The sequence below is a fragment of the Paramisgurnus dabryanus genome, chromosome 3 (genome assembly GCF_030506205.2).
Source record: "Paramisgurnus dabryanus chromosome 3, PD_genome_1.1, whole genome shotgun sequence".
Lineage (NCBI taxonomy): Eukaryota > Metazoa > Chordata > Actinopteri > Cypriniformes > Cobitidae > Paramisgurnus > Paramisgurnus dabryanus.
The window spans coordinates 32,913,807-32,940,644 of NC_133339.1; the positions used below are offsets into that span (position 1 = coordinate 32,913,807).

The following is a 26,838-nucleotide window of genomic DNA, read 5'->3' on the forward strand; positions in this document are numbered from 1 at the left end:
TGTAACAAAGCAAAACAGTTTTTATTCTGTTTCCACTTTAGTTTTTCACACATCCATACTAAGTCACCAATATGTAATAATAACTCACATATAAATTAAACGCCATTTCTTGTATGAATGTATTTGTGAATCTAGGAGTTAAAAAAACACTTAAACATTGGACTGCCCATCCTATTAAAATCTATCAAATTTTAATAAAAACTTAATATTTCTTCAGTATTTAAATGACAGACAAATATTCCATAATTTGATTTAGCAATACTGTACAGTGAAATCACATAAAAATCAGTCACACAGATACTTATTTCAAATATTTCCTAAGAACAGAGAAGTTCACAAATTCTTCTTTCCTCCCTGAAGCAAGAAACGTCCCCCCATAATGCATCTTTGGTCCTCCCGTTTAACACAACACAATCTTCACCGTCAGGATATTCAGCTGATATAAAATTATCAGGAGGGGCTGTCCAAAAGGAACTGAAACAAATGACCGCATAGCTAAGATAAATCAAATATACTTTTGAGAAACACATATGTCATTATTGTCTGACATATTGCACTAATCCAAACTTGTCAAATTTTAAGCATGTCAGACTTAAAAATAAAAAATATGACTTGCCCAGGATTTTCATTTAATGAGGTGTTGTCTACCCACATCCACTTTCCCTCCATGTGGCTATCGGTCAGACCAATCCAATATAATACTTGGCTAGCGCCTATTCGGTCAGCAAAAAAACTCTGCAGGATGGAGAGATTATTTACTGAGGATACTACAGTGCAGACATGATCATCGATAATGTGCAGTAAATAAAGATGATGCAGATCATCTCTAAATATAATACGGACCTTGATATCTTTTAATAGTAAAAAATTTAGGAAAAAACTGTTTTAATTCAACTACATTTCAGTAGCATAAGATGAAGAATAGGGGCTTTTAATGTTGTCAGATGATACAGAATGTTACCTGCTCCTCTTTACTACTGATGATCACTAGATCTCCACCCAGAGCCTGACAGCGCTCCCTGCTGCTGTTCCAGTTCATTATATCATTGGATAAAACATAGAATTTGTCCCTGTCTTTCACCCACGTCTCAATGAAATCTGTTGCGACGTAGAAATGGTCATGTAATAACCAATGTGATTTCATGTTAAATGTGACATGAGTAAGAAATGTTTGACTTGCTTTTTTCTGGACAGTAATTTGCTGTTGTCCAGTCTTCGATACCCTCGGGATGGATCCACATGTTCAATTCATCGTGTATATTGTCTCTATGCGCACTATTGTGGCTGTCTACAGTACCTGGCTCTGAGCAGTTTGTTACGGGCTCACAACCAACTATGCCATTCCTGAAATCTGTAAAAGAAATGAGATACAGTATTTTATTACATTACAGTGTCCCCAGTGGTAGTATGTACAAATGACCTTAAAAACTATATGCATGTATGAGCGTATATAAGGTCCTAGTAGTGGTCAGCATTTATTTTCATTGTTTTATCATTTCTAAACATATTTTTGCCCCAGGAAATGTGTATGCAGTATTAAAAACAGAATAAAATGATAAGCTAAAGTGTGAAGTGTTTAGTGCGATTTCCCTTACACTTGAGCAATATCAGCAGGAACCTGCAGGCAAGCCTAATTCTAAGTCTCATCAAAAGAGTTTATGTGTTTAGTGCCAAGAGAGGTCACACTAAATATTGACTTTTTCAAAAAAAAAAAAAACTTTTATATTTATGTATATATTTCCTGTATTTTCGGTTTGAACTATATTTTAATACAGATAAATAAGCCCATTATAACCTTGTTAAAAATAACAAGCTGATGGTGGGCTAACTTGACATTAGCTCTGCAGCTCTATGAAAAGTCATAAAAGTTTAAAGACTTTTAATGCAAAATATTAAAGGAAAGCAAAATGCACTTTGAAAGTAAACTTGTAATGCATGTAAGAGGATGCTGTAATATTAAGTGATACAGGATGAATAATTGTATAAATAATGCATAATAAATGTATCTGACAAACATATTTGTCTGTAAATCTTTTTTTTTATATATATATTTTATATATTTGTTTATTTTATTTATAAGGACAACACACATTAATCAACATTACTGTAAATGTGCCAGTGTTAGCCAGCCGGCTATATTTCAACTGCAGTCCTTTGGCACGATGCTTTATAACCCAATAAAGCAAAACAAAAAAGACAAAATACAAAAACAAAACCACTCAGTACAGTCTACATTGGCACACAATAATCATACCATCATGAGGTTACTTACACAAATATGCAAGCACCGCATTTGCCACCAGAGACAGGAAGAGGAGAACAAGGAGAACCACAACACAGCCATCAGGTCGCTTATCGCTGAACTGCTGTTTATCTAAAAAAGAATGAAATAACTCTAGCACATAAATGCAATTTAACATGCCAAAAGTTACATTCAAAAAAGGCATTTACGTTCATAATTACTTGTTGATCTTGTCTTGGTCCTCGAAATAGTATTGCAATATATATTTTCAGGCATCTTTTGCTTTTACAGAAGCATGGACTGAAGTGAGGACCGTGCTATGCGATCTACCATGTGCTATTTCCTGTGATCATTTCCTGTTGGTTGGTTATTGGTGGTTTGGGGTCTCCGCTTATTAACTTATTATCCGAGGTTCTTTGTTTTTTTGAAGTGTAAATTAAATTTGCATGCCATGTTTAATTTTACCTCTGTACTTCTATCATTGAAAATATTCATTAATTTCTCAACACACTCTCATGCCAATTTTTTTACAAGATGGCTATAAATGAAATCCAAGTAAGTTTTTGTGCAATTTGCTTTCACACCCCTGTAATATTGGGTATCATTATTGTCCACTTTCAAAACAGTTCACTTCGCATTGCGTCAGTAAATAATGCTATACGAAAACCTCTGTTTTCTAAAGCCTGTTGGTTCAAATCTGTGAAAATCACAGACCTATGGCGTTCGAGGCCGCCATTTCAGATGGAGCTTTTTGCCTTCATAAGTCCGGGCTGAATGCCATTTAGTACTTTTTTCTCCTTTAGCATGCTGCTCTGAGGAAGAAGCCCTTTCACCCTTTTTGCCCTCACTGCTACTACCTTTCCTTGCTCCCCCTTCACTCCCTCTCAAGCAGAGACAGAAGAAGCAGCGGAACCACGAGCCTGAACGAAGGTGCAAGGATGAGCTCACATCAGCTCAGCTGCAGCATACCCACTCTACACCACAATGTCCTGGTAGTTTACACCCACAAAGACTTGCGCCCTTCCTCCGGTGCAAGTGCTATGGTTTTGTTTTGTGGCTCGGAAGAGCTTGAAGTTGCCTACCTCGGAAGGCTAAGATTTGGGCACTTCGGAAGATGATGACCCACCGGCTGATGAACCCAGCGATGTCCTCCCCAGTCAAGCCAGAACAGATTTGTCTCAACAAGTGGTTCCTGCAGCCAGAATGCCACCAGCAGCTCCCCCCTATAGGAGCTCACGCGCAGCTCCATTATACCCACGCCGCAGTTCTGTCCCCCACACGCTCTCTGTGGTTGAATTCTTCTGCCCACCTCTGCCTGTCTTTGGCCAGTGGATGGCAATCAAAATCCAATCACCCTTTCAAGCCGTGCCACCCAAGGCATCAAGGGCCACATCCCAAAGGGGTTAATACTCGCCTAGGCTGAGTTGCATTTAAGCATATATGCAGATGTGTGCGTCGTGACTGTGCCGCCACAAACTGCAATTCTTTATTCACAACCTGTGGACAGGGATGACGCTGGTATCGATGATTCTCTCAGACTAATCAGTGATTTACAGTGTTTTCGTGTCACGTTTTGGTATCAGGTCGGGTCGCTTGGAATCCCAACCAAGGTGGTACTTAAAAAGTATCGGGTACTAAATACTGCACCCAGTGGAAAAGCCCCCAAAAGTAAGCTGACCCGACCCAAACCAAACCATGGGGACCCATGCAATGGAAAAGCCGTTGCCGGTTATGTTCTCGTTCACACTCCATCCGCTCCCACACCCAACACTGCTGTTATAGCGAAACCAAAATTTCTCACAAGAAGAGCAAATTTCCTCCTCACTATACTATTGCAGAAATGGGTACCCTGCCGCCGTGCTGTGTTCCGTTTCTGCAAATACTCCCATACTTATAGACAGCAGGTTCACATTTCACGTCTGGTGCTCCATTCCCTAGATGTGAAAGAAAACTGCTACTCACTTCAGTTCGCTCGCAGGGCCCATTTATTTCCTAAGCATATTTCACTCTTCGCTTTCCAACAATCGCATCCATATCCCCAGAGCTGAAGTACTTGCCCTTTTAGAGAAAAGCCCTATAGAGACGGCCCCTGTGATGCAGAGCAAGTCAAGATTTTACAGCAATTGTCCCAAAGAAAAATGGCATCCTCAGACCGATCTTGGACTTGGTCCGCTCAGAAACACAAGCCCTATAAGTGCCTTGCCTCCATCTTAAATGCACTCCAAGTCCGCCATATCACGGCATTATGGGATACGTACCTAAGGCGTCAGCTACTGATGCAATGCAGAGTTAATTGTAGCTCTAAACGTAGTTTCGAGAGGAGCCTAAACATTCAGGTCTGTCAATCATCATTATGGGCGTATATAAGGCAGCCTTCCGGCCTCCGGGTCCAGCTGCAGTTTTTCCGGCATCCCACCTCCTCCTTCACTGCTCTCTTTCTTCCTCTGTGCATTTCTGTTGCAAGGGGGGGTTGAACTTGGGGCTCGAGCCCCGGCCTCAGGTTCGCTCTCTCTGAAGGTTCAGAGCTCAGCTGTAGAGCTCCCTTCGAGGACAGCAAGCCAAGTTTGTTTCCCATTAATCATTAAGATCTGAATGCGCAGGTGAACTATTGAACTGTATATTAAAAGGGAATAATAAGGTTACTCATGTTACTCTTTTTTCATTTCACACTTTAGTCGAATAAGGCCCAGACTTATTCAGCTCTGCCTAAAATGGCAGGCTTAGATACCATTGGTCTGTGATTTTCACAGACAAGAAACAAAAGCTTTAGTATATGAGAAAACCGTTTTATCCCATAGTGTAATCTACTGACGCAATGCTCGTTCCTGATAGTACCCTGTTTGCTTTTTTTATAATAATTACACGTTTTTGTATGAATAAGACATCATAGCCGAATTAGCCAATTCCTGTGAGATCAGGAATTTGAATAAAACAAGATTACTTGAATTTTGACACTAGTGGTCATTGAATGGTTTCTGGGTTAACGCAATGACAAAAGTTTTAAAAATGTGTTCTTAGTATTGTGACATGTGAAAATGAAAATAAATCAATAGGGCAAAGTTCATTCATAAATTGGAAGTACTTTTTTAGCTGGGGCAACCAAAATCTGATTATCTGTGATGTTACCGGAGTTAAAGTTGAGTTAAACAAGTTTTGAATGTTTGTTCCTCTTCACAGTTTACAAAAATAACTTGGTCAGCAGAAGCTGTCAGGGCTGTGAAACCAACCAGACCACGTGCTGTACAAACAAGCCATAGTAACCGTGAATTAACAAAAAATAAATAAATATTGAAGTGCCCGAAATTGCTTATTAACCAAAAAAAAAAAAAAAACTAATTTACTTAACATTGCAAAGTGTTAGCTATGGAGCAAGTTGAGTCAGATGCTTTGAAATAAGTCAGGTTTAAAACAAAAAAATGCAGTCTTGAAGAGTTGCCTTGGTTTTTACCATTTTATTTTTCAGATATTGTGCATACACAGACAAATGAAATGTTTAATGCTGAAAAAATGTATGGACATATCATTATTCCATATCATAATTATGTTTAAGTACAAGACATGCTGAAAGTCAAATCAATATGCTTCTCATTCATCAGCCATACTTTTAAACAGAATTTGGAGAAGTATATGTAATATATATTTTTTAATATGCTTATTACAAAAGCATAATATTGAACTATATTTACGCAAGTATATATCAGTTCATCCAGAGCAGGTCACGTTTCCTGTCACAAGCATTTGCACAAACAAACCTCCTGTTTTTGTTAAGCAAAAATAAGATTAATAAAAAACAATACAAAACATTAATGCATTCATGATAATTTTCTCCACACTTGTAATTGACATTAATTACATTAATATATAGTCATAAACTTATCACTACTGAGACCATGAATATGATCATGATTACATTAGTCTTCAATAACATGGAATCTCGCAAATGCTTTTCTCCTTCTTTGAGCAGGAAATGTCTCCCCATTTTTCTCCTTTTGAAAAGCCATTTAATACAGCACAGTCTTCACCCAAAGGATCATCTCTAGGATGGTTATCAGGAGGGAAGATCCACCACCTGACAGTTAACACAGGTATATGCATTTAAGAAACTTAATCTTGAAATTTAAAGGTGACATAGAATGATTGAACGAAGTATTTATTCTTGTTCTGTGATTTGACATGTAGACAAAAAAGTTTTTGTTTGGGTCTGTAATGCCTTAGAAGCTTCCTAAAAACCTCTCTCAGATAGCTCTATTAGGGTGGGGGATTTTAAACAAGTGGTTTTGCACCTATTTGGCTCCCCCTACTGGCTTAACTTGCAATCTCATTACTGATTGGCTGACTTTGCTGCCACTCAAAAATGTAGTCAATTATTTTAAAGTGGGGGGGCAGTGAGATGCCTGTGATGTCATAAGCATCAGTTTTTCAGATTGGGCCGTTTTCTGGCTGACATTTCTAAAAGAGGAATTTCTATGAGACTGAGATGTTTAGCATGTCTAGCACTTTTTGTATGTTTGTGAATGCGGGTAGACTACAATTATTCAACAAAGACAAGGTAAAAATGGTTTTTCATTCTCTGTCCCCTTTAATAATCTGTATGCGCTACATGGCTTACAATAAGCAAGCACATCATATATGCAGTAAATGTTTTGACAGATTTTTAAATGATACTTGCGAGAGGTTGTCGTTTAATGGGGTGTTGTCCACCCAAAGCCACACCCCCTCAGTTTGGCTGTCAGTCAGGCCAATCCAGTGTAGTGCCGGTGCATCGAGCTTGACTATTTGTTGAGCAAGAAAATCCTAAGAAGACACAGTGATGTCAAATGTTTGTCAAGTTCAGTGCTATTCTGCCCTACAAAGGCAAAGCGCAGTGACTATGCATTTGGTCAAAATTGAGTTAAGGATTAAAATGGGCTTTGTGAGATCTGATGTGTCTTGTGACAAAGTCTCCTGGTTAAATTTTGTCCCATTTCAGAGAAACGTTGCTGCCAAAATTGCAGTAACATGTTTGACTGGCTGGTGTAAAAACTTTAAAGGTGCAGTGTGTAAATGTTAGCGGCATCTAGTGGTGAGGTTGCGAATTGCAACCAACGGCTCAGTCCACTGCTCACCCCTCACTTTTGAAACACATAGAGAAGCTACGGTAGCCGCCACCCGACAAACATGTCATCGTCGGAGACAACTTACTAAAAAAATGTTGTCTGTTAAAGGCTTCTGTAGAAACATGGATGCCCAAAATGGTGACTTCCATGTAAGGGGACCCTCGGTGTATGTAGATTAAAAACGTCTCATTCTAAGGTAATAAACACATAACGGTTCATTATGAAAGGTCTTTATACACCCCTGATAATATATTATTTTGCATTTCTGTCAAGAGATCCTTTTAAAAATTACACACTGCACCTTTAAGGGCATTTTTCTCGGTTTCAGTGTTTGCGTAGTTACTGCACTTAGCTTATGAAGGGCATTATTGTTATACAATGAAATTCAAAGCACTATGTGCTGTCACTCTGTAGCCTAGGCTACTTCAGAAAAAAAATATGGTGGCTACCTGCCAGGGCTTCTTCTGGTTTATTATACACTGTCAGAAGAAATGGTCAAAAATGGTTCCAAGCTGTCACTGGCGCAGCTGTACCTTTAAAAAATGTACTAATATACACCACTTTCACAGATATGTAAACATTTGGTAACAGTATGTACCTTTGAGGTACTGGGTGCAAAGGTGTACTCTTTGAAAGGCCCAAGTAACAGCCAGGGATCTTTTTTTCTGACAGTGTACCTTTATTAAGAAATGTATTTTTTGTGCTTGCCTGACTGCTAAAGTGATCTGAGTATTTCTTAAGAGCTAACAGGTGAAAGTTAAAAGGCAAGTCTAGGTGAAAAGCACATAACAAGCTGCACAATTGAAGGTATCGCTCATGAAGGTTAAGACCAAAATGAACTCTTGCCTTAGCATTTTTATCAGATGACCAACATTTGGCTACAATGGTTGTGTAAATCTGCTGTATTGTGTGTAAATATGTGTATAGATGTAAACCATTCTGTACAATATTTACCCAGCATTGGGTTAAAAATAACCCAGCAGATATAACAATGTATCCAATGTTTATATTATTATGTCTCCTATCGCTTTCACTGCTGTCACATGTCTTTTTATTGTTAAGACTGCTGTTGATCAGATTCCCAAGACTCTAACCTACTGTTGCATTTAATGATCGAGTGACAAACAATGGATTTGATTTGAGATATCTACTGTATGTCTGTTGTGTACCTGTTCCTCTTTGCTTTTAATAATGACCAGGTCTCCGTTCAGGGTCTGACAGTGGTCTCTGCTGTCGATCCAGTTCCTTATTTCATCATGAAAAACATAAAATCTGTCCTTGTTCAGAACCCATTTACCCAGCAAATCTGAAATGAAAGTTGGTCCTGTATTGTATTTCTTTTTAGTCAACACTGCACTACATCAGAATAACAATTGCATAGTGTTAAGCAAGCAACGTTGCACAAGAAATGTGGCCGGAAAAAATTCTTGATTGATTATGATTGGAGATATAAAGTTTGTTCATATCATAATAAAGTGACACCGACTGCATCTTGAATGGCTATAGTTTGACATACCTTTATCTGAACAGCTCACTGATGGCTTGTTGACTTCTTTAGTTGTTTGTGTGTTGGACACTGCAAAGAAAAAAAATTATTTAATCTAAAAAATATTATATGATTTAGGAATGAAACAGAAATTTGTTCTTACCTGGACTTGAAATGTTGGTTACTAGTTCACATCCCTGATTTGTGTCAGTGTTATGATCTATAAAGCATATCAGAGATAAGAAACCGTCTCATGGTGCAAAAACATGCGTGTGTATTTGGTAATGTACATTATGATACTCACACTTGTATCCCAACACTACATTAACCAGCAAAGACAAGGAGAGGAGGACAGTGAGAACTGCAATACAGCGAACACCTCTCTTATCAATCGCATGTATCTTATCTGAAATAAAAAAAATCATTTTAAAAACTATATATATCTATATATATATTTATACACTAAACTAAGAAAGAAAACTAAGAGCTTGCTGAAAGTCTATAGCAACTGTTAATAAGATTATACTGTTTTTCTGATGACAGAGAGTCATTTTTTATATCAACACACATCCACTTTGTACACTGTAATGTAAATTAAGGTTTTAATTACTCAAACTATTCAGAATGACACTTACACTCATCGTCTGTTACTTGTTGATAGTTGTTGTGCTGCGCATTAGTGTAAATATTTTCAGGCATCTTGAGGCGGTAGATAATTGTGAGGTATAATAGTAAAAATTCTTAGAATTTAAGCAATTCAGCTATACAAAACTTCCCTATCATCATTTCCTTTCATCATTTCCTTTCATAAGAGTACTAAGTTAGGTTAGGGTTACAGCCCGTTCAAAAAAATCTAACATTGATGCACAATAAAAAGATGGTTAGATGAAGGATCATGAATGGATAGATATTCACACATTCATCTATTATAGATAGATATATAAACAATATCCACCTTTAGTATATAGACAGAATTTTATTTAATTATTTTTGTTTAAACAATTTTTTTAGCAGGTGTTACAACAAATCCTCTATTTGCTACAATTAACCCCACATATGGGGTAAGTTGTAACGTTTGCACTCCTGTCACTTTTGGTGTAATTGTACGATAACAGCAGGTCCCACAAAAAAAAAACTAAGTGTTTATTTGTAGCAGAGATGTTTGTGTACCTTTCTCTTACAGTGCATGGAGTAACCCCTTAAAAAATGTAGGCTATTTGAAATTATTCCACTCTATAAAGTTATACAACTTGGGCAGACTTAAAAAAAGAAATGTTGAATGTAAAAATAAAGAGAAAACAGCAAAATGATGCAAAATATAAAGCTAAAATATCTATTTATATACTAAACTGAGAAAAATTTGAAAGAGAAAGAATACTAAGAGCTTGCTCAAAATCTATAGCAGCTAAAAGATTATACTGTCTATCTAATGACATAATCAACTTTTATATCAACATACATCCACTATGTACAATGTAATGTAAATTTGAGAATGAATTTTAGAGAGAGAAAAAACACTTACACTTATTATCTGTTACTTGTTGATAGTTGTTGTTCTGCGCATTAATGTAAATGTTTTCATGCATCTTGTGGCGGTAGATAATTTTGAAATATACTGTATACAAGTTAATCTTGAAATTTGAGAAATTCAGCTACCAAACTTCCCTGACATCATTTCATTTTATCATTTCCTTTTTTTATTTCCTGTCATTTCCTGAGAGTGGAGTGTGCCAAAAACTGTTGGGCTCTGGAAAATAATTGTGTAGGTGAGAGCAGGGGGAAAGTACCATATTTAAGAAAAAGCAATTTTTTAAGATAATGTTTCATACAGGTATATATTTATGCTGTGTTCAATTACTCACAGGTGTGGTCTATCAATTCCAGGTGGAATTTTAAACATGTAACACGACTTCAATCTAATTTCAGTTTGTACAATTTGAACATAAGTAGGGAAATGTTACTTTTGACCCTGTCAGCAGGGATGAAAGAAACACATAGGTGGGTCAAAAGTATACAGAACAGAAGATAGATTTTTGTGTTACACTTGTTTTTAGCAAATACACATGACTGACAAAAATACATTTTCTTTTAAATTTGTTTTATCAAATGTTTCAGAAGCAAACTGACAGTACCAACTTGAATTGTTGAGAATATAAAATATTTAACAGCTGAACTGAAATTAAAATTAGAAATAAAAAAATTAAATTAGAATAACATACATTTTCAACCTAATGCAACAGTATTAGCAGCTGAACAAAAGTGACGAGTGTTACTTTCATCCCGACAGGAACTCCTGACATTTAAACCTGATTTACTTTTATTTTGAAAAACTCTGAGAAGGCAAACTTCAGGATGTGTAAGAGCACTACATAACCTGTAGATTGATCTATTCTGTAACACATGAAACCAGAAACACAACGCGTTATAAGAAAAAATGACCTCTTTCTTTAGGAATTTACTTATCATGGTTGAAAACAGCTATCTGGACCTACACACGCAAAACGGTGACACTGTGGTACTTTTGCCCCAGTTCTCCTCTATATTAAGAAGGCATTTTTATTTTATTCATATTTATATATCAATTACTCCATATTATAATGAAGAAATAGAAAATGATTTTAAGGTATTTAATTAATGTACTTAAAACATACTATTTTAACTTTGACAGTTCAGTGTTGAGTAGCAGTCCAAGGTAAAAGTATGGGACTTCACAATTTCCAAAACAAAAATCTAAGATTTTGCATTTAATGTATATTGTTGTGTTAAGGAGACCTTAGGCTGTTAGAAATGCATGAACAACAATTACCCATAATAGGCTGCAAAATCAGCAGCCAATAGGGTGCAACTTTAATCCTAACGCAATGTTGTGTTGGCTAAACAAAGAATTTTTAAGTAAAGCTGACAAGACACATTTTTGTTAAATTAACTCAGTTAAATTAAGTTTGCATAAATATATAGATTTTTTTAAAAGTAATAGGAACATGACAAGATTAAGTAAAACTGCTGAAAGTTAACGTTCATATGTGAAAAGTAGTGCATTATTTTACTAAATTAAGTCTAACAACAAAAAGTTACATTTTATTCCACTCATTAAATTTATAAAAATTATGTAATGTAACTCATTAAAGTTAGCCAAACAGTATGTGTAACATGTAAAAATTACACACAGTTAAAAGAAAGAGTATAATGAGACTTATCATTGCACTTATATATAGTACTGTGCAAAAGTCTTAGGACACCATCATCAGCTTTGTTGTTTTAGCAAAGTTTTAATGTCCATCCATATTTATTTTTCACTCTTTTTTAAGATACAAACAGAAAATACAGGAAATATGTACACAAAATTAAAAACAAAACAATTTTCAGAACTAAATGTCGTCTTCAGGCATCTGTCAGTATTTAGTGTGACCTCTCTTAGCATGAAACACATCTTGAGCTTTTTTGAGTCCTGAAGTCATTCGATTCGAATTAGAAATAAGGATTTCATTTTATTTAGGTTTAAGAGATCCTGCAGCTGCCTGCTGCTATTGCTCAAGTGAAAGAGGAGTTTACCCTAAATACTTGACACTTCAGCTTATACTTTTATACTGTTTTTAATACTATATACACATTTCCTGTATTTTCTGGTTGTATTCTAATAAAGAGACTGAGAAATAATTATACATGATCACTATAACATGGCAAAAACAACAAATCTAATGTTAGCATGATGGCCTAAGACTTTTGCACAGTAATGTAAGTGTGTGTATACACAGTTACCTGAATGTAAAAAGTGAACTTGCATTCATGGTGTGTTTTTTAGTTACTTGAGCATAAAGAGCGAACTTATGTACTACTTAGTGTGTGTGTGTGCACTTTAAAGCCCGTTGTCATTAGGTCATTATGTTACTTTGACACCAGCTGACTGGGGAAGAGGTTTTTTAGAGCAAGAGTATCGCTTTGCATTTGTGCACTTTAGCTTGCACTGTTCATAAAAATGTGAACCATAGTCATAATTTCATTAGTTAAAAAAATAGCTGAGGTCATCAAAGCCTGTACTCACTGCAAAGTACATTACAGTTGTGTTAACAATAATATACAAAAAAATAACAAAATGTGATGCTCAAAATGTATGCAGTCACATTTCTACAGTGGTACAATTTGCTCAGGCAGATAGTTTGTGTGTATTGAAACATTTTAATGTGTCAGTAAAATAGCATTTTAAAAAAAGTGTGTAAATGTTTGGCCACTTATAACCCTTTAAAAATCCATTCATTTGCATTTTGGTCATGATGACTGGGCGCTTTTTCTGAGGAGGACAACAAAGACACTTTATAGTAATTTTGACATCAATGCATATTAGGTTTTAAATTATGTAAAACATTTGAAAATCATCTGATTGCATGCGTGCAATATTTGGTACTACCATTTGTGCTAACACCTCAATGTGTGACCCTGTCTGTGAAATCCAGGCTAAAGATTTAATCTAATTATTAAAAGCACCAAAGCCTGTTTTTTACATTGATTTCAATCTTTGACACAGACTTACTCAGTCAATATTAAAGATATCAAGGTTATATTTCACTAAAGGGACTTGCACAGACATCATGGGGCGTAGGAAGTGAAAAAATAAGACATTGCACTATGCCATTACACTCTTAATATTCATTTAATAAAAACACGTCTCTCATGTATGTGTGCGCATGTGCCTGGTCTACACAGAGATAATGTTGTAATTCTTCAATACTTCACCACAGGCGTGTGTTTAAGCAAGATAAATAACATTTTAATATTTTGTTGACACCACTGAGGTTTGACAAATGTAGGTACTTAGAATCCCCCATTAACATATAAAGTGAATAACAGTTACATGGTTACTATAGAGAACAACAACATTCATTTCTATCTATAGAGAGAGTTTGTTCTCGCTTTCATGAGGAACAATGCGACTCAACACAGACTGCTCGCTCTCATATAATAAACCACAGACCAAACAGTCACAGCAGCTGCTACTTTTTATTTAGCACAAAAATACACATGGACATCTTTCACACCATCATAAAAACTGAAAGACCCGTTGTCGGTTGCTTCCATTTTACACAGCCCATTGCCTCAAATCACTCTTCTTTTACCCTATACTATGCAAACCACGACTTCGGAGTAGATACTGTCATTTACTCATCATCTTTACTGCCTTGATACTGTATATTCTCCTGTATGCTGCAGGCATCTTATAAATAACTGTAAATACAATCAGGAGTTCCTCCAATCATATTACAGCAGAAAAACTTTGAGTTTGCATAATCTATCCTCTATGACACAACATCACATTTCATTCTTAACACATTTCGTAGAAATTTTATTTACCCTCCCTCCCACCCTTAACTCAACCCAGATCACAATCGTTTCCTGAAAACATCATTATTGCTCATTTTCGACCCCCTAACCTGCCAGGTGTAAAATGTCGATTTAATCACTGTCAGTCTGTAGTTTTATATATTTTTCTTGTTTTTTAGGTTATTTACATGGGTGCTTATCCGTTGGCAATACTGTGAAAGGGGATCACAGGCAGTTAAGAGTTAAATAAGCAATGAACTAATCAAGAGACAGATTAAAAGCAATGACAAAGCAAAACCACAAGAAAAAGATCTCTCACTATGTACCGCACCCATTGGTCAAAAGAAAGAAAGATGCTGTTTCCATGGCAACAAACAGCCTAAGAATGCATGGAGAGAAAAAAAACAGAACGTGACAGCAGCCCTTGTCATGTCCACATTGGATTTTATTATCATCTCACTTGACTTTTTTTTAACACGTCTTCGATAGATTTGTTATAATCTTGGCGAATTTCCATTTTTTCCTCCCGCAGGACAGGGAGTGTGTTATACTGAATGTGTTGGACTAAGAAGGCGAATATTGTAATGCTTAAGCGCCAAGGTTTGGTGAGCGTATCTGATAGTTACGTTCAGGCGTGTCTGTGTGCGAGTCATTAATAACAATCACAAGATATTAAAGTTCCTCGCCTCTGACAGCGGTTTTGGGTCCATGCGCAGAGAGAGATTAAGAAAGAGATGAAAAGAGAGAGATAGGAGGAAAGGGAAGAAAACAAATCCTCTCTCAGCCTGGAAGCAGTAGTGCAGGTCCAAAAAAGTCAACGTTCAAATGGGCGGTAAATTCTCCTTCCTAAAGCAGGAAGTCCGTTGGTAGCATCTGTCAGGTGGTCAGTGCGTGATGTCATAACTTGGACTCACTGTCATGCGAGACAGAGGTTACGGATGGTAAAACTGGTCACTGTAGTACCAATCCCACCTGGAAGAAAACACAATTATACTTCAGTTCATCTTTGGTATATGCATGATAAATTGGAAGATAAATGGCAACACAAAACTTAAGTATATTATACCATAGCCATCGACTACAGTCAAACATGAAAAAAATCTATAGTATTTACTATAGTAAGGTTCAATTTTACTGCAGTTTACTAAACTATCAAACTTGGGCTGCTTTATGAGACAAAGAGGTCAGATTGTGAAACATTATTTCCATCTAGTGCACAAACTGGCTAATGTCATTAAAAGCAAATAACTGACTGATTGAAAATCCGCACCTTTTCTGAGCCCATGCTGGGACATTTCCAATTGTAGAGGTAATACTGCAGATTTCCATCTCCAATGCCAAACTTGAGCTTCTCCAAAAATGTCTTATTCTCCATTAGGTCCAGTGCATTAAAGACATCAAATCCTTTCTGCAGGGAAAATGAGACAAAACAAGCTTTAGTAAACACACACGCAGAAAGTACAAATATAATGGAGGTATATGACTTGGCTTCCTTATATTTTAAGGAGATAACCATAAATAAACTGTTCATCGATATCTTTAGTATAAAAAGAGAAAGGGATTCATTAACTAACCGACTTGGCGAGGATGAGAGCATCTCCCATCAGGTCCAGCAGGGGTGTGGTGGTGTGAACGTTATAGAAGGAGTAGGCTGCTTTCAGACTGCGGTGTACAGGATGATTCATGATGGTGGATGGCAGTGTGTAGAAACTCAGGAGGTCAGTCACCTTCCCTTCTGAACTCTATAGCACATTTCAATTTATTACTAAACCAATCAATCCAAAAAAACATTTTGTCACCTGGTATGAAGGTTTAAAATTGTAACCATTTTGCTCCTGAAATTTAATCTTGAGACCTTATTTGGGAGCATTTGTGCATTTACACTCACCTAAAGGATTATTAGGAACACCTGTTCATTTTCTCCTTAATGCAATTATCTAATCAACCAATTACATGGCAGTTGCTTCAATGCATTTAGGGGTGTGGCCATGGTCAAGACAATCTCCTGAACTCCAAACTGAACGTCAGAATGGGAAAGAAAGGGGATTTAAGCAATATTGAGCATGGCTGTTGGTGCCAGACGGGCCAGTCTGAGTATTTCACAATCTGCTCAGTTACTGGGATTTTCACGCACAACCATTTCTAGGGTTTACAAAGAATGCTGTGAAAAGGGAAAAACATCCAGTATGCGGCAGTCCTGTGGGCGAAAATGCCTTGTTGATGCTAGAGGTCAGAGGAGAATGAGCCGACTGATTCAAGCTGATAGAAGAGCACTTTGACTGAAATAACCACTCGTTACAACTGAGGTATGCAGCAAAGCATTTGTGAAGCCACAACACGCACAACCTTGAGGCGGATGGGCTACAACAGCAAAAGACCCCACTGGGTACCACTCATCTCCACTACAAATAGGAAAAAGAGGCTACAATTTGCACGAGCTCACCAAATTGGACAGTTGAAGACTGGAAAAATGTTGCCTGGTCTGATGAGTCTCGATTTTTGTTGAGACATTCAGATGGTAGAGTCAGAATTTGACGTAAACAGAATGAGAACATGGATCCATCATGCCTTGTTACCACTGTGCAGGCTGGTGGTGGTGGTGTAATGGTGTTGGGGATGTTTCCTTGGCACACTTTAGGCCCCCTAGTGCCAATTGGGCATCGTTTAAATGCCACGGCCTACCTGAGTATTGTTTCTGACCATGTTCATCCCTTTATGACCACCATGTACCCATCCTCTGATGGCTACTTCCAGCAGGATAATGCACCATGTCACAAAGCTTGAATCATTTCAAACTGGTTTCTTGAACATGACAATGAGTTCACTGTACTTAAATAGCCCCCACAGTCACCAGATCTCAACCCAATAGAGCATCTTTTGGATGTGGTGGAACGGGAGCTTCGTGCCCTGGATGTGCATCCCACAAATCTCCATCAACTGCAAGATGCTATCCTATCAATATGGGCCAACATTTCTAAAGAATGCTTTCAGCACCTTGTTGAATCAATGCCACGTAGAATTAAGGCAGTTCTGAATCCAAAAGGGGGTCAAACACTGTATTAGTATGGTGTTCCTAATAATCCTTTAGGTGAGTGTACTTGTGACCGGTTTTCATTCCTCTACAAAACGTTCAAAACATGAACTTGTGTACATGGTGTGTTTGTAGAGTTACTTGTGTATAAAGAGTGAACTTATGTACTTAGTGTGTGTGTGTGTGTGTGTGTGCACGTGAAAACCCTTTGTCATCAGGTCATTATGTTACATTGACACCACTGAACAATAGGGAGTGGTTTAACTTTAAAGCAACTTTAAAATGCACTTCTGCATTTTTGCACTTTTGTTTGCACGGTTCATAAAAATGTGAACACTTCTAAATTCAATCTTAACATTTCATATACTCGTTTCATTAGTCACTGCCTTAAAAAAAACATCTATTTTTACATAACAGTTGAGTTAAAAAGTACTTTCAAAAATAAAAATGACAACATGTACTTAAAGGGATACTTCACCGATTTAGCATTCAGCTTTGTATCTGTAGAAACCCGGCAGTATTACTGAATGACCATGTTTCCCTCCCTCATTCCCCCCTGAGAGGAGAGATATCTGCATTTTGGTTCTGCAAAAAAGTCCTCCGATGATGTAATATGACGATTTTTGCATCATCGGAGGACTTTTTTGCAGAACCAAAATGCAGATATCTCTCCTCTCAGGGGGAAATGATGGAGGGAAACATGGTCATTCAGTAATACTGCCGGGTTTCTACAGATACAAAGCTGAATGCTAAATCGGTGAAGTATCCCTTTAAAATAACAGAATCTGCTCCTTCATAATTTACGCAGATAGTTTGGTTTGAACAAATGTATTCATGTCTAAGATTAATTTTAGGAAGTTACTTTTATACATACCTAACTGTAGACACTGTTGTACTCAAATATTTGGAGTGTCACTTATACTGTCCCTTATTATCCTATGAAGATCCAGGAATGACCCTTATTTTTCTTTGCTGAAGTTGGCAACCCTAGTTGCAGGCAAGACTGCGTTCACCATTGAACATTTAAGCTTGAGGGCTTGATTTTTTATATGAGGAGAGTGCCCATCACAAGACATGTTGGGACAAGACAAAACAATGTATGGCACAGAGTTCAGGATCATGTTCAATTATTTAAAGAAATAATTGTCATTGATGTATAGTTGTTGTGCTCCTAACTTTTGGTGCGTTCTTGGAAATTTTAGCTGGTGCTCCTAACTTTTTAAAATTTTTAATAACCTACTAAACGTTTGATATATAATTTTCGTACTAGTTATGCAGAATTAAATATAATATAAACCATTTTGATAACATTTATATTGCTAAATCTATTCCATTGAGAAGTATATAATGTGTAACAGCGCTTTCGGTGTTTATGTGTAGGTTGTTTTGAGTAACAGTGACAGAAAACAATCAATGTATTTAAAAGTGGCTTGTAAATGTAATACCTCCACTACAAAGGTGTCAATGATGTTCTCCTGAGGCAGCAGCCAGTGTTGTACTTCCTCTGGGCTCATGGCAGGCACCAGGTTAAACTGACTCAGGTACTCCTTTAACAGCCGATGGACCGCAGGCACGTCCTTCACGGTCATCGGCCTCAGGCCTGAAGTCTTAGGAGCCTACAGGAGACAAAGTGAGAAAAATTGCATTATAAGAGGCATCTCCTGAAAAGCACAAGAGACAAGGACGACAAACTGAATGTGTACGAGTATAACAATAAAAAAACAGAAAAATCATTAGTGTTAATAAGTGATAAGCAGACAGGCACAAACCTCTGGTAGACGGTACAGCTTCATGGTGCGTTGCATAGTCATGTTTCGACTCAGGTGAGAAAACTTCACCTCAATCAGCTTTCGTGGGTTTAGTGATCGGTGCCAGTATCTATACAGACATACATCATTAGCTTACTACAGGGACAGAACAGGCAGTAAAAAAATGTAAGCAGAAGGACATAGGGGTTCCTAAAAATATGTTTCTAAATGGATATAAATAATAGTTCACCAAGACTTTTAAAATGTAATGACAATTTAAGTTTGTATTATTCAGATGATTATTCACAACTGAGGTTTTCTGAGCCTGTGTGCCCCCTAGTGGAACATCCTTTAACTACTATCAATATTAACTGCCCAACATTTCATTGCACTAGATTTTTCAAGTGAGGTAGTAATGCATTTTTCTGTGAAAGGGTGAATGTGTCTTACCTGCAGGTGCCCACTGGTTTGGGCAGTACCACTCCAGCAGTATACACAGCTTGAAAGATGCCCTCCAAGTTGACCCGTCTGGTGATCTCCCTGATAAGTACTGGTGCCACTCGTTTTGAGCGTAGTTTCTTATGCACACACAGAAAGTTAATCTCCACCATTTTTTTCTCTCTGGAAGGATCAAAAAGAAGATATAAGTAGATCAACAAACTGGAAATCAGAAACTTACTTGATTTTGCATTTGTATGCAATTTTAGGTAACACAAATTGGTGAACGCTTTGACACTCTGGATTCTGTTAAATTAATCATTTAATCTAATATATTGATACACTTGATCATGCGAATAATGCTCACATGTCATAGATGCGAATGTTGGCGGGAATGGCGCTGATGAAACCAACTAGCTTGTGGTTGGAGTTGACTCTCACTCCGCAATGCCACTGAGGCAGCCAGCCGGGAGGACGCAGAGCCCTGGAAAGGAGCAGAGGATTGTTATGACAGACACAAAAACACAAATCAACAAAAAAATTATTAATAACCTTTTAACGATACAAACATTTTGATTAAAGTTTAATAGTTCATGGCAAACATTTCAATCTTTTTTTACTTACCAAAGCAAAAACTCTGGGGAGTAATCAAAACGAAACATGTTGTCGTCGTCCTCCACATAGTTCTCATTGAGGAGAGTGTACAACTCCTTCAACTACAACACGAGAAGAGACTAAACTAAATATATACAGCTTTAAAGTGGTTTGCTGATGCCGATGTAGTTTGCAAAACAGACTGATGGAGGGATTTAGTGTCATACCACCGCGGGGTTTCCCAGGTCAAGAGCGTCCCAGACGAAGCCCTGTGGAAGGCTGTATGGCTCTTCTCGTATGTTATCCTTATCTGGTTCTATATAGCCGTGTGATGTCACTGTCTCTCCTACACAAACAAACAAACAAAAATTTGTTCAAAATAAAACACAATGTAGAATCAATGAGAGATCCTTGCCTTGAGTAGGCTTTAATGTAAAATAATGAATGTTTGACTGAAGAATATATTAGTGTCAAGGATTAATACCAAGTTTAGGAACTGGCTGAGTGTCCCAGAACTGATAACTGCGATGCGTGGCCTCTTCCATGGTTTTAGCCGGACCCTGACCCACTGAAAACAGCTCTATGGCCTTCTGAATCTCCTGTAACTTTTCAGCAGGGAGGGAGTTTACCTGACAAAGAGAAATTCATTGAGGAATTAAACTGAAAATCAATGAGGAAAATCATAGTTCACAATAGTCCCTACAAGAGGCTTTATGCCCAGCTGCACTACTTCCTGAATTTCAGCCAGCTCCTTGTTTCCTGTCTGCCATTATTGGAAAAACTGATTAATCCAGGTGTGTCTGAATATTGTTGTTGTGACTACTGAGGTCAGGCACACCTGGATTAATCAGTTTGTTTGTGACTACTGAGGTCAGGCACACCTGGATTAATCAGTTTGTCCAATAATGGCAGACAGGAAACAAGGAGCTGGCTGAAGTTCAGGAAGTAGTGCAGCTGGGCATAAAGCCTATAGGGCTGGACAAAAAAATTATTTTTCGATTAATCTGCTTTTTTTACGTGGTCGATTCAAACTCGATTCTCAAAGAGCAGAATCGATTTTTTTTTTCATATTTATTTCCGCAAACATTGAACCCAAGATTAACGTTAATCTAATTACTAGTCTTCTTCACTAGATGTCACCCTCTTTTTGCCTTTCTGGATGCTACCAAGGAGCGAGAGGCGAGCCTGTCATTCATTCATTCATTCATTCAGTGCTTAAAATGGCTGTTTCAGGTGTTTCATTGACGTTGATGCCACCTTCACATAAAAAGTCAGAGGTATGAAAGCATTTTAGATTTGTCAAGCAAGACGATAGTGTTGTGGCTTTTAATTTCTTTTTATTAATTACCCACTTGTAAACAGCTATTTAATATAATTTTTTATTAATCTAGTATTTGTATTAAATCTTTATTTATTGATTTGAATCGAGAAGGGAGTATAAAAATGGATCCAGGAACCGGAATCGAATCGATTTGATAGCTTGTGAATAAAAATCGAATTGATCGATCTAGAACATCTGAATCGATACACAGCCCTACCCTACCCTTTACTGGTAAATTGGCAGTTAACAGATCATGGGTAAATTGTTACCAGTAAAGCCTGGAATACACTGTAGGATCTTTGCCCTCCTATAAGATCATTACCTTATCACACTGTGCGACATGTATCATTTAAACTCGGGTACGAGAGCCATGTAGACTGTACGATGATGACACGGAAGCTTTGGCGGCAGCGTCACACGTTGCGCAACATCACCAGCATGCGCTCGTGGTAAAGAAATACCGGCGCGCAGGTCGTAGCAGCAAACATACTGTGTGGTGATCATGCCGAATTTCTGACATTTCTGACAAAAATATCGTAGGCTATCTTTGGACGCAAGACTGGAAAACGGCCGTCTTTGAACCTCTCTCATTGTACGACATAGGACCACAGATGAAGAGCCACGATCACAGAAATCGTGACGATTGTTTCACGTTGGCAATCTTTCGTCTGGGATAGCCAATAATCGTGCAGTGTATCCCAGGCTTAAAGGGAGATTTAAGATTACCAGTAATTTACTGGTAATTTATTTGTGACACAGATAACGCGTTTATCTCCCGCACTGTTTATCAACGTTTCTTGCCACACACCATGCATACTGAAGAGGTTCGCACACCCAATTAGAAGCACAGTGCTGTGTCAAAGGCCGCATTTACATTGCATGTTTGAAGTGACTCAATTCTGACTTTTTTCCCCCTCATGTTGTACAGATCGGATATCTGATATGAATTGGATACATGCATTCGGGTCCTCAATGTAAGCGTACAAATCGGATATTCTCATGTTGAGACATGTCGTGTGTCATTTAAAATGCGACGCTGGCAAATGAAATCAACTCAGTTGGACACCACCCGCAAACATATAGGTGCAGTACGTAGTACCCGATACTTTTCTTCATACCACCTTGGTTGGGGTGTTCCAAGCGACCCGAGCTGATACCAAACGTGACGCAAAAACACTGTAGATCACTGATTGGTCTGAGAGAAACGTCACTACCAGCGTCATCGCTACAATGTAAAAGATTAGCTTAAGTGCTAGCTTGCGCTTTCTCAAGCAAACGTGTTGTCATCTGTGCTCTGCTATAAGTTCCCAAACTCCCTTTTAGCGATGAAAAACATCCACAGCTTGAGAATCAGGGACACCATAACAGTTTTTTTCCAGACTAGCAGTTTGTTTCGGAAAATTTGCAACGGGCACATCAGCATCATATGCGCCTAAATGCAACTTCAATGAGGCTCAGGGGAGCGCCAGCGGCTGACGGCACGGGTGTTTGTACAGAAACTGTCATGTGAGACAGAGGTAGTGATAAACGTGATTCGCAAACATCTATTTGTTGTGGCCAATTTTAATTTTGTGGCGGACTGAGCAATAAATAAATGTATGGGAATGTACCGCGACGCTCTCACTTGTATGATGTCACAGCAATAGGCAGTGCAAATATAACGACACGCCTATAATCAATCCCACTCCGAAGTGTTACTAAACTCGATGGAAAAGCTAACCACGCCAAAGTGAGGTGAGCTGACCCGACCCAAACTAAACTAAACCGTTGGGTACTATGCAATGGAAAAGCGCCATTCGCAGCACAATGAAGGATGGCTCCACTTAGTGGAGTAATGTGGAAGTTTTATGTCTCGTTACAAAAATAAAGCTCTATAATCTTGAATAATCATTTTGTCTGGGTCATATTGCTACATTTTACTTCCTCTGTGGTTTAAGCTGTTCCAGGGGAGTATGTATACCTTATATTGATTTGCCAAGTGTTTAGTGTAAATGCTGATTTCGGATACGAGACACTTTTAAAATATTATGTAAACAGGTTGTCAAATTGTTTTTTTTAAATTGGATAAAGGCAACAAATTGGAATTGGGCATCAAGAATCAGTCTAAGACAACTGACATTGTTTACAAATACAACAACGGCCTTGTCGTGCGTCAGTTTAGAAAAAAACTTACACTTTTTGAAAGAGTTTACCGGTATTTTGGTACTATGTGAATCATATCTGTCTAGTTAAAAAGACCCGTTACGTAAATTTAAATTAACCATGTTTTTTTGTGGTAAAAGTGTAACCATGTTTTTTTTTTAATACCACGGACACTCACTTTGGCCAGAGGATCCTGTTCTGCTTCTTTGCCTTTGTCCTTGTTCTTTTTCTTCTGCTTCTTTTTCTTCTTCTTGGCACCTGCGTCACCCTTTTCCCTGCAGGTCAAATGTACACAGTTGAGATGAGCTGCTAAAATGTAAGGCAACGTTCACTCAGCACTAACTGTGTGTGATTCAGGGTGAAAGTGTACCAGAGATCATCTCAATAGAGCCATCAATGTATCCGATCCAATAAGCATTATTTTACACCTAAAATCTCTCGTTGTTGTAAAATGAATGGTATTCAAATCTGCTGTACAATACTATGTACTGGTATTTGCTTTTACTGAACATGAACAAGCACACGCAATGCCAAAAAAAAAAGGGAGTACAGACAAAAAGTGTAAGACAAAACTCTATTGTATGCAACGCACCCAGATCTACAGAGGCAATGCTATGTACATCTGCGAACCCAAATATTTCGATTCAAGCTTGAATGAAACACACACTTGACCCCATGTCACAAATGTGACTGAAGTCTGGAACTGGACAGACAGCGTACGTACAGACGCCCCGCTAATCCTATTAATGTCCACGGGGGGAGAGAGGTGCCGGCATTCAGCTACATTTGTTAATAGGGGACAGATGGTCTATCACATGACCTGCTGAAAAAACAGGTGTTTTTGTGTGTTAAAGAGGATGTGGGCCATATGACAAAGACGACCCTATGACCATTGCTTGAAATGATCTCTCTAAGAGCATGCACAGAAATCAATGCCTCTGGTTAGAAATGCTCTTCTGTGATGTTTGCAACTACACCTTTTATCTCCATATTGCATCAACATATAAAAGCTGTCCTAAAGCAAGACGGCAATCCTTTGCAAGAATAAACAATGATTTACTACAGTAACCATACTTTAACTATTTATAACCATAGTAACCACAAATTTACCATCGTCTAACTACAGGAAAGGACCATACATTTTCAACAATGCATCCAAACTGTCTTGCATTGCATAACAAGGTATACATTTTAATCAGTATTTGTTTATCCTGGGATCACACCCATTACACATACAGTTGAACTACAGGGACACCACATGATTCACATTTAATCCGTGGTATTTGTAGTAATAAAAAATGGTTACTATACTCTAATTATTATAACCATGGGTAATCGTTATAAGGGATTGTCTAGTATGCACGTGTGATAAGGCCTCTAAGTAACGTAATGACCATCCTAGACTATACTGATATTATGAATTCATGTGTAAATAATACAGAAGATGCTTTTGTAAATTAGTATGGTGATTACCATGCCATACATCTTCTAAATACGAATAGGCTACTGTACATTACGAATTCATTATGTAGTCTGTACTGTAATTTCTATGATAAATAATGTGATGCAGTTAGACTGAATAAAAACTAATTCATATTTGTTTTTATCGCCGCGACATTACAAGAGCAGAAAATCGCCATAGGAGGGGTGGACGAAATGAATGACGACAGGAAAAGCGATGTATTGTACGTGATTCTCGACATGCTGCCATTAATTCAGTGAGGAAAAACACATTTTGCACGTGACCTTGAGAGACAAGAATATGCGAAGTAAATGTATTTTGGTATTGTACAAAGGAGATAAAATCTGTGCATTGAAAGTGAAACCCAGAAGCAACACGCCTAACTGAAAGCAAACCACGAGAAAGCTGGGTAATACAAACGGTTGCTACTAACAAGCTAACTAGATCTTGACAAACCACAAGTTAACGTTAGTGACAGCAGATCCATGTTGTAGCAACCTATTGGTCAAAAACGGTAATAGTAATGCATGAACAGCTTTGAAAGTGCTTATGTTGGTGCCAATTAATAAATACTTTTTGTTTATGATAATATATATATAAATCTAATAAAACAGCAACTTTAAACGTGACGTTTTATTCATTATATGTAACACAGCTATATGGTGAGGCTGAAAATCTGTTCTCGTAAATGCTCATGATCCTGGAGAATCGACCATAGGGATTCGTCTGCTTATCGGATTGACAGCGCCTCAGCCAATCGTTTCAAAGATCGACCTGCCAATCAACCGAACAAGCCAATAGCGCAGCAGCAGGGGCTGGATCCGAGGGCTGTTAGCGTGCTTCAATCTGGCGGAGCAAGGCCCCTGTCTTTCAGGGCCGATAGTAAGATCGTTTTACATTTTAGACCCAACGACAAAACGCATGCACACTCACCCATCATCAGAGTGGTGCTCTTCGTTTTCACAATTGCTGCAATGTCCATGATCCTCTTCTACCTCAGTTTCATTCTCCCGCTTCGGTGCTGTCTCATTCTCATCCGCCATCTTTAACCAGGAAGTGAGGATCTCGCCCCGTGCTCTCACACCCCGCACACCTATTGGCGGACTGCCGCAAAGCATGATGGTCTCTGTAGTTCTTATATAGATTAATTTTTCCCAACACTCCATTTTAACGCTTGTAAAACGATCCAGAAACTTGTTTGATGGACGTATTGACCAAGAGATGGCAGTATCTCCTGTTAAATGTATTTTATTTTTGAATTCTGAGTGACTTGTAGGTGTTTGCAAATTTATATGACTGGGGATCCTCTCACCAGATTCTCAAATCAGGAATTGCCAGAGCAAAAAAGAATCGTATATTAACATTTTATCATAATTTATATTTATATTAACTAACACAACTAATGCATTAACAGGGCATTAGTAAAAAATAGTTATGGCTAGCCTAGACCAGGGGTTCTCAAACTTTTTTGTAGCCAGGGACCCCTTACAGGGGAGACAAATTTTCAAGGACCCCCTAAAAAATAGGCATATTCTTACAATAAAGCATTTTTTACACTTGTTTCATAGTGATTAGTTCAACTTATGTGTTTTAAGAGGGTTGTTTTGTTCAAATTACATTTGGACTTATCTTAAAAGCTTTCCTTATATTTAACAGTAAGACTGACATGTAAATATTCCCTTCTAAAAGGTAGAACACAATTATATAATTTATAACAAACTATTTCATGCACCCCCTGGCTAAGCATTGATGATCCCACTTTGATAACCCCTGGCCTAGACCAGTGGTTTTCAAACAGGGGGCCGCGAAATGGTGCCAGGGGGGCCCCAGTTTTATGACATTTTATGAAATACATTAATATATCATGAATTCTGTGTAATTAAACCTAAAAAAAATAAGGCTACTAACCAAAAGCACTACTTTTTTGTGTAATTTAATGTTTTTTTATTAAAATGTTGAGTT

The 26,838-nt window shown here is 37.7% G+C and overlaps 3 protein-coding genes across 10 annotated transcripts; all 3 read right to left on the reverse strand.

The window, feature by feature from the left end:
- LOC135767354 (C-type lectin domain family 4 member C-like) lies at positions 1–2,573 on the reverse strand. Of its 4 annotated transcripts, none has more exons than XM_073814153.1 (6): positions 2,452–2,573; positions 2,273–2,374; positions 1,181–1,351; positions 962–1,098; positions 653–735; positions 1–474 (listed from the first exon to the last, which is right to left on the reverse strand). In XM_073814153.1, the coding sequence occupies exons 1-6, from the start codon at positions 2,516–2,518 to the stop codon at positions 318–320; spliced, it is 717 nt and encodes a 238-aa protein (XP_073670254.1). In that variant the 5' UTR covers positions 2,519–2,573; the 3' UTR covers positions 1–317. The 4 variants fall into 4 exon arrangements, with proteins under 4 accessions (XP_073670254.1, XP_065133122.1, XP_065133200.1 ...); XM_065277050.1 differs by having other exon boundaries at positions 617–735; XM_065277128.2 differs by having other exon boundaries at positions 617–735; positions 2,464–2,572.
- A 3,125-nt stretch (positions 2,574–5,698) lies between these two features.
- On the reverse strand, positions 5,699–10,444 carry LOC135767169 (C-type lectin domain family 6 member A-like). 5 transcript variants are annotated; one of them, XM_065276946.2, is made up of 7 exons: positions 9,460–9,555; positions 9,129–9,230; positions 8,988–9,044; positions 8,855–8,914; positions 8,508–8,644; positions 6,908–7,036; positions 5,699–6,311 (listed from the first exon to the last, which is right to left on the reverse strand). In XM_065276946.2, the coding sequence occupies exons 1-7, from the start codon at positions 9,521–9,523 to the stop codon at positions 6,291–6,293; spliced, it is 570 nt and encodes a 189-aa protein (XP_065133018.1). In that variant the 5' UTR covers positions 9,524–9,555; the 3' UTR covers positions 5,699–6,290. The 5 variants fall into 5 exon arrangements, with proteins under 5 accessions (XP_065133018.1, XP_065132986.1, XP_073670256.1 ...); XM_065276914.2 differs by lacking the exon at positions 9,460–9,555 and adding an exon at positions 10,347–10,444 and having other exon boundaries at positions 5,701–6,311; positions 6,912–7,036; XM_073814155.1 differs by having other exon boundaries at positions 5,701–6,311; positions 6,912–7,036; positions 8,508–8,646; positions 8,860–8,914.
- Positions 10,445–13,800: 3,356 nt separating this feature from the next.
- On the reverse strand, positions 13,801–25,956 carry nmt1a (N-myristoyltransferase 1a). The gene is made up of 12 exons (XM_065255474.2): positions 25,810–25,956; positions 23,593–23,689; positions 20,436–20,580; positions 20,179–20,297; positions 19,982–20,073; positions 19,725–19,841; positions 19,370–19,540; positions 18,941–19,049; positions 18,617–18,787; positions 15,715–15,882; positions 15,411–15,548; positions 13,801–15,112 (listed from the first exon to the last, which is right to left on the reverse strand). The coding sequence occupies exons 1-12, from the start codon at positions 25,917–25,919 to the stop codon at positions 15,092–15,094; spliced, it is 1,458 nt and encodes a 485-aa protein (XP_065111546.2). The 5' UTR covers positions 25,920–25,956; the 3' UTR covers positions 13,801–15,091.
- Between the last annotated feature and the right edge of the window lie 882 nt (positions 25,957–26,838).

What these genes read in the sequence shown, in the direction of transcription:
- LOC135767354 (XM_065277050.1), bottom strand. Translation starts at nt 2,518, where the DNA reads ATGCCTGAAAATATATATTGCAATACTATTTCGAGGACCAAGACAAGA. An exon ending in TGCGGTGCTTGCATATTTGT is followed by an intron (nt 1,352 to 2,272) that starts GTAAGTAACCTC and finishes TTTCTTTTACAG; the next exon opens with ATTTCAGGAATGGCATAGTT. An exon ending in AAATTACTGTCCAGAAAAAA is followed by an intron (nt 1,099 to 1,180) that starts GCAAGTCAAACA and finishes ACGTCGCAACAG; the next exon opens with ATTTCATTGAGACGTGGGTG.
- LOC135767169 (XM_065276914.2), bottom strand. Translation starts at nt 10,410, where the DNA reads ATGCATGAAAACATTTACATTAATGCGCAGAACAACAACTATCAACAA. An exon ending in ACAAGTAACAGATAATAAGT is followed by an intron (nt 9,231 to 10,346) that starts GTAAGTGTTTTT and finishes TTTTTATTTCAG; the next exon opens with ATAAGATACATGCGATTGAT. An exon ending in CCATTAAACGACAACCTCTC is followed by an intron (nt 6,312 to 6,911) that starts GCAAGTATCATT and finishes GTTAACTGTCAG; the next exon opens with GTGGTGGATCTTCCCTCCTG.
- nmt1a (XM_065255474.2), bottom strand. Translation starts at nt 25,919, where the DNA reads ATGGCGGATGAGAATGAGACAGCACCGAAGCGGGAGAATGAAACTGAG. An exon ending in GAGCACCACTCTGATGATGG is followed by an intron (nt 23,690 to 25,809) that starts GTGAGTGTGCAT and finishes TTTGACCTGCAG; the next exon opens with GGAAAAGGGTGACGCAGGTG. An exon ending in CCAGCATGGGCTCAGAAAAG is followed by an intron (nt 15,113 to 15,410) that starts GTGCGGATTTTC and finishes GTTTTCTTCCAG; the next exon opens with GTGGGATTGGTACTACAGTG.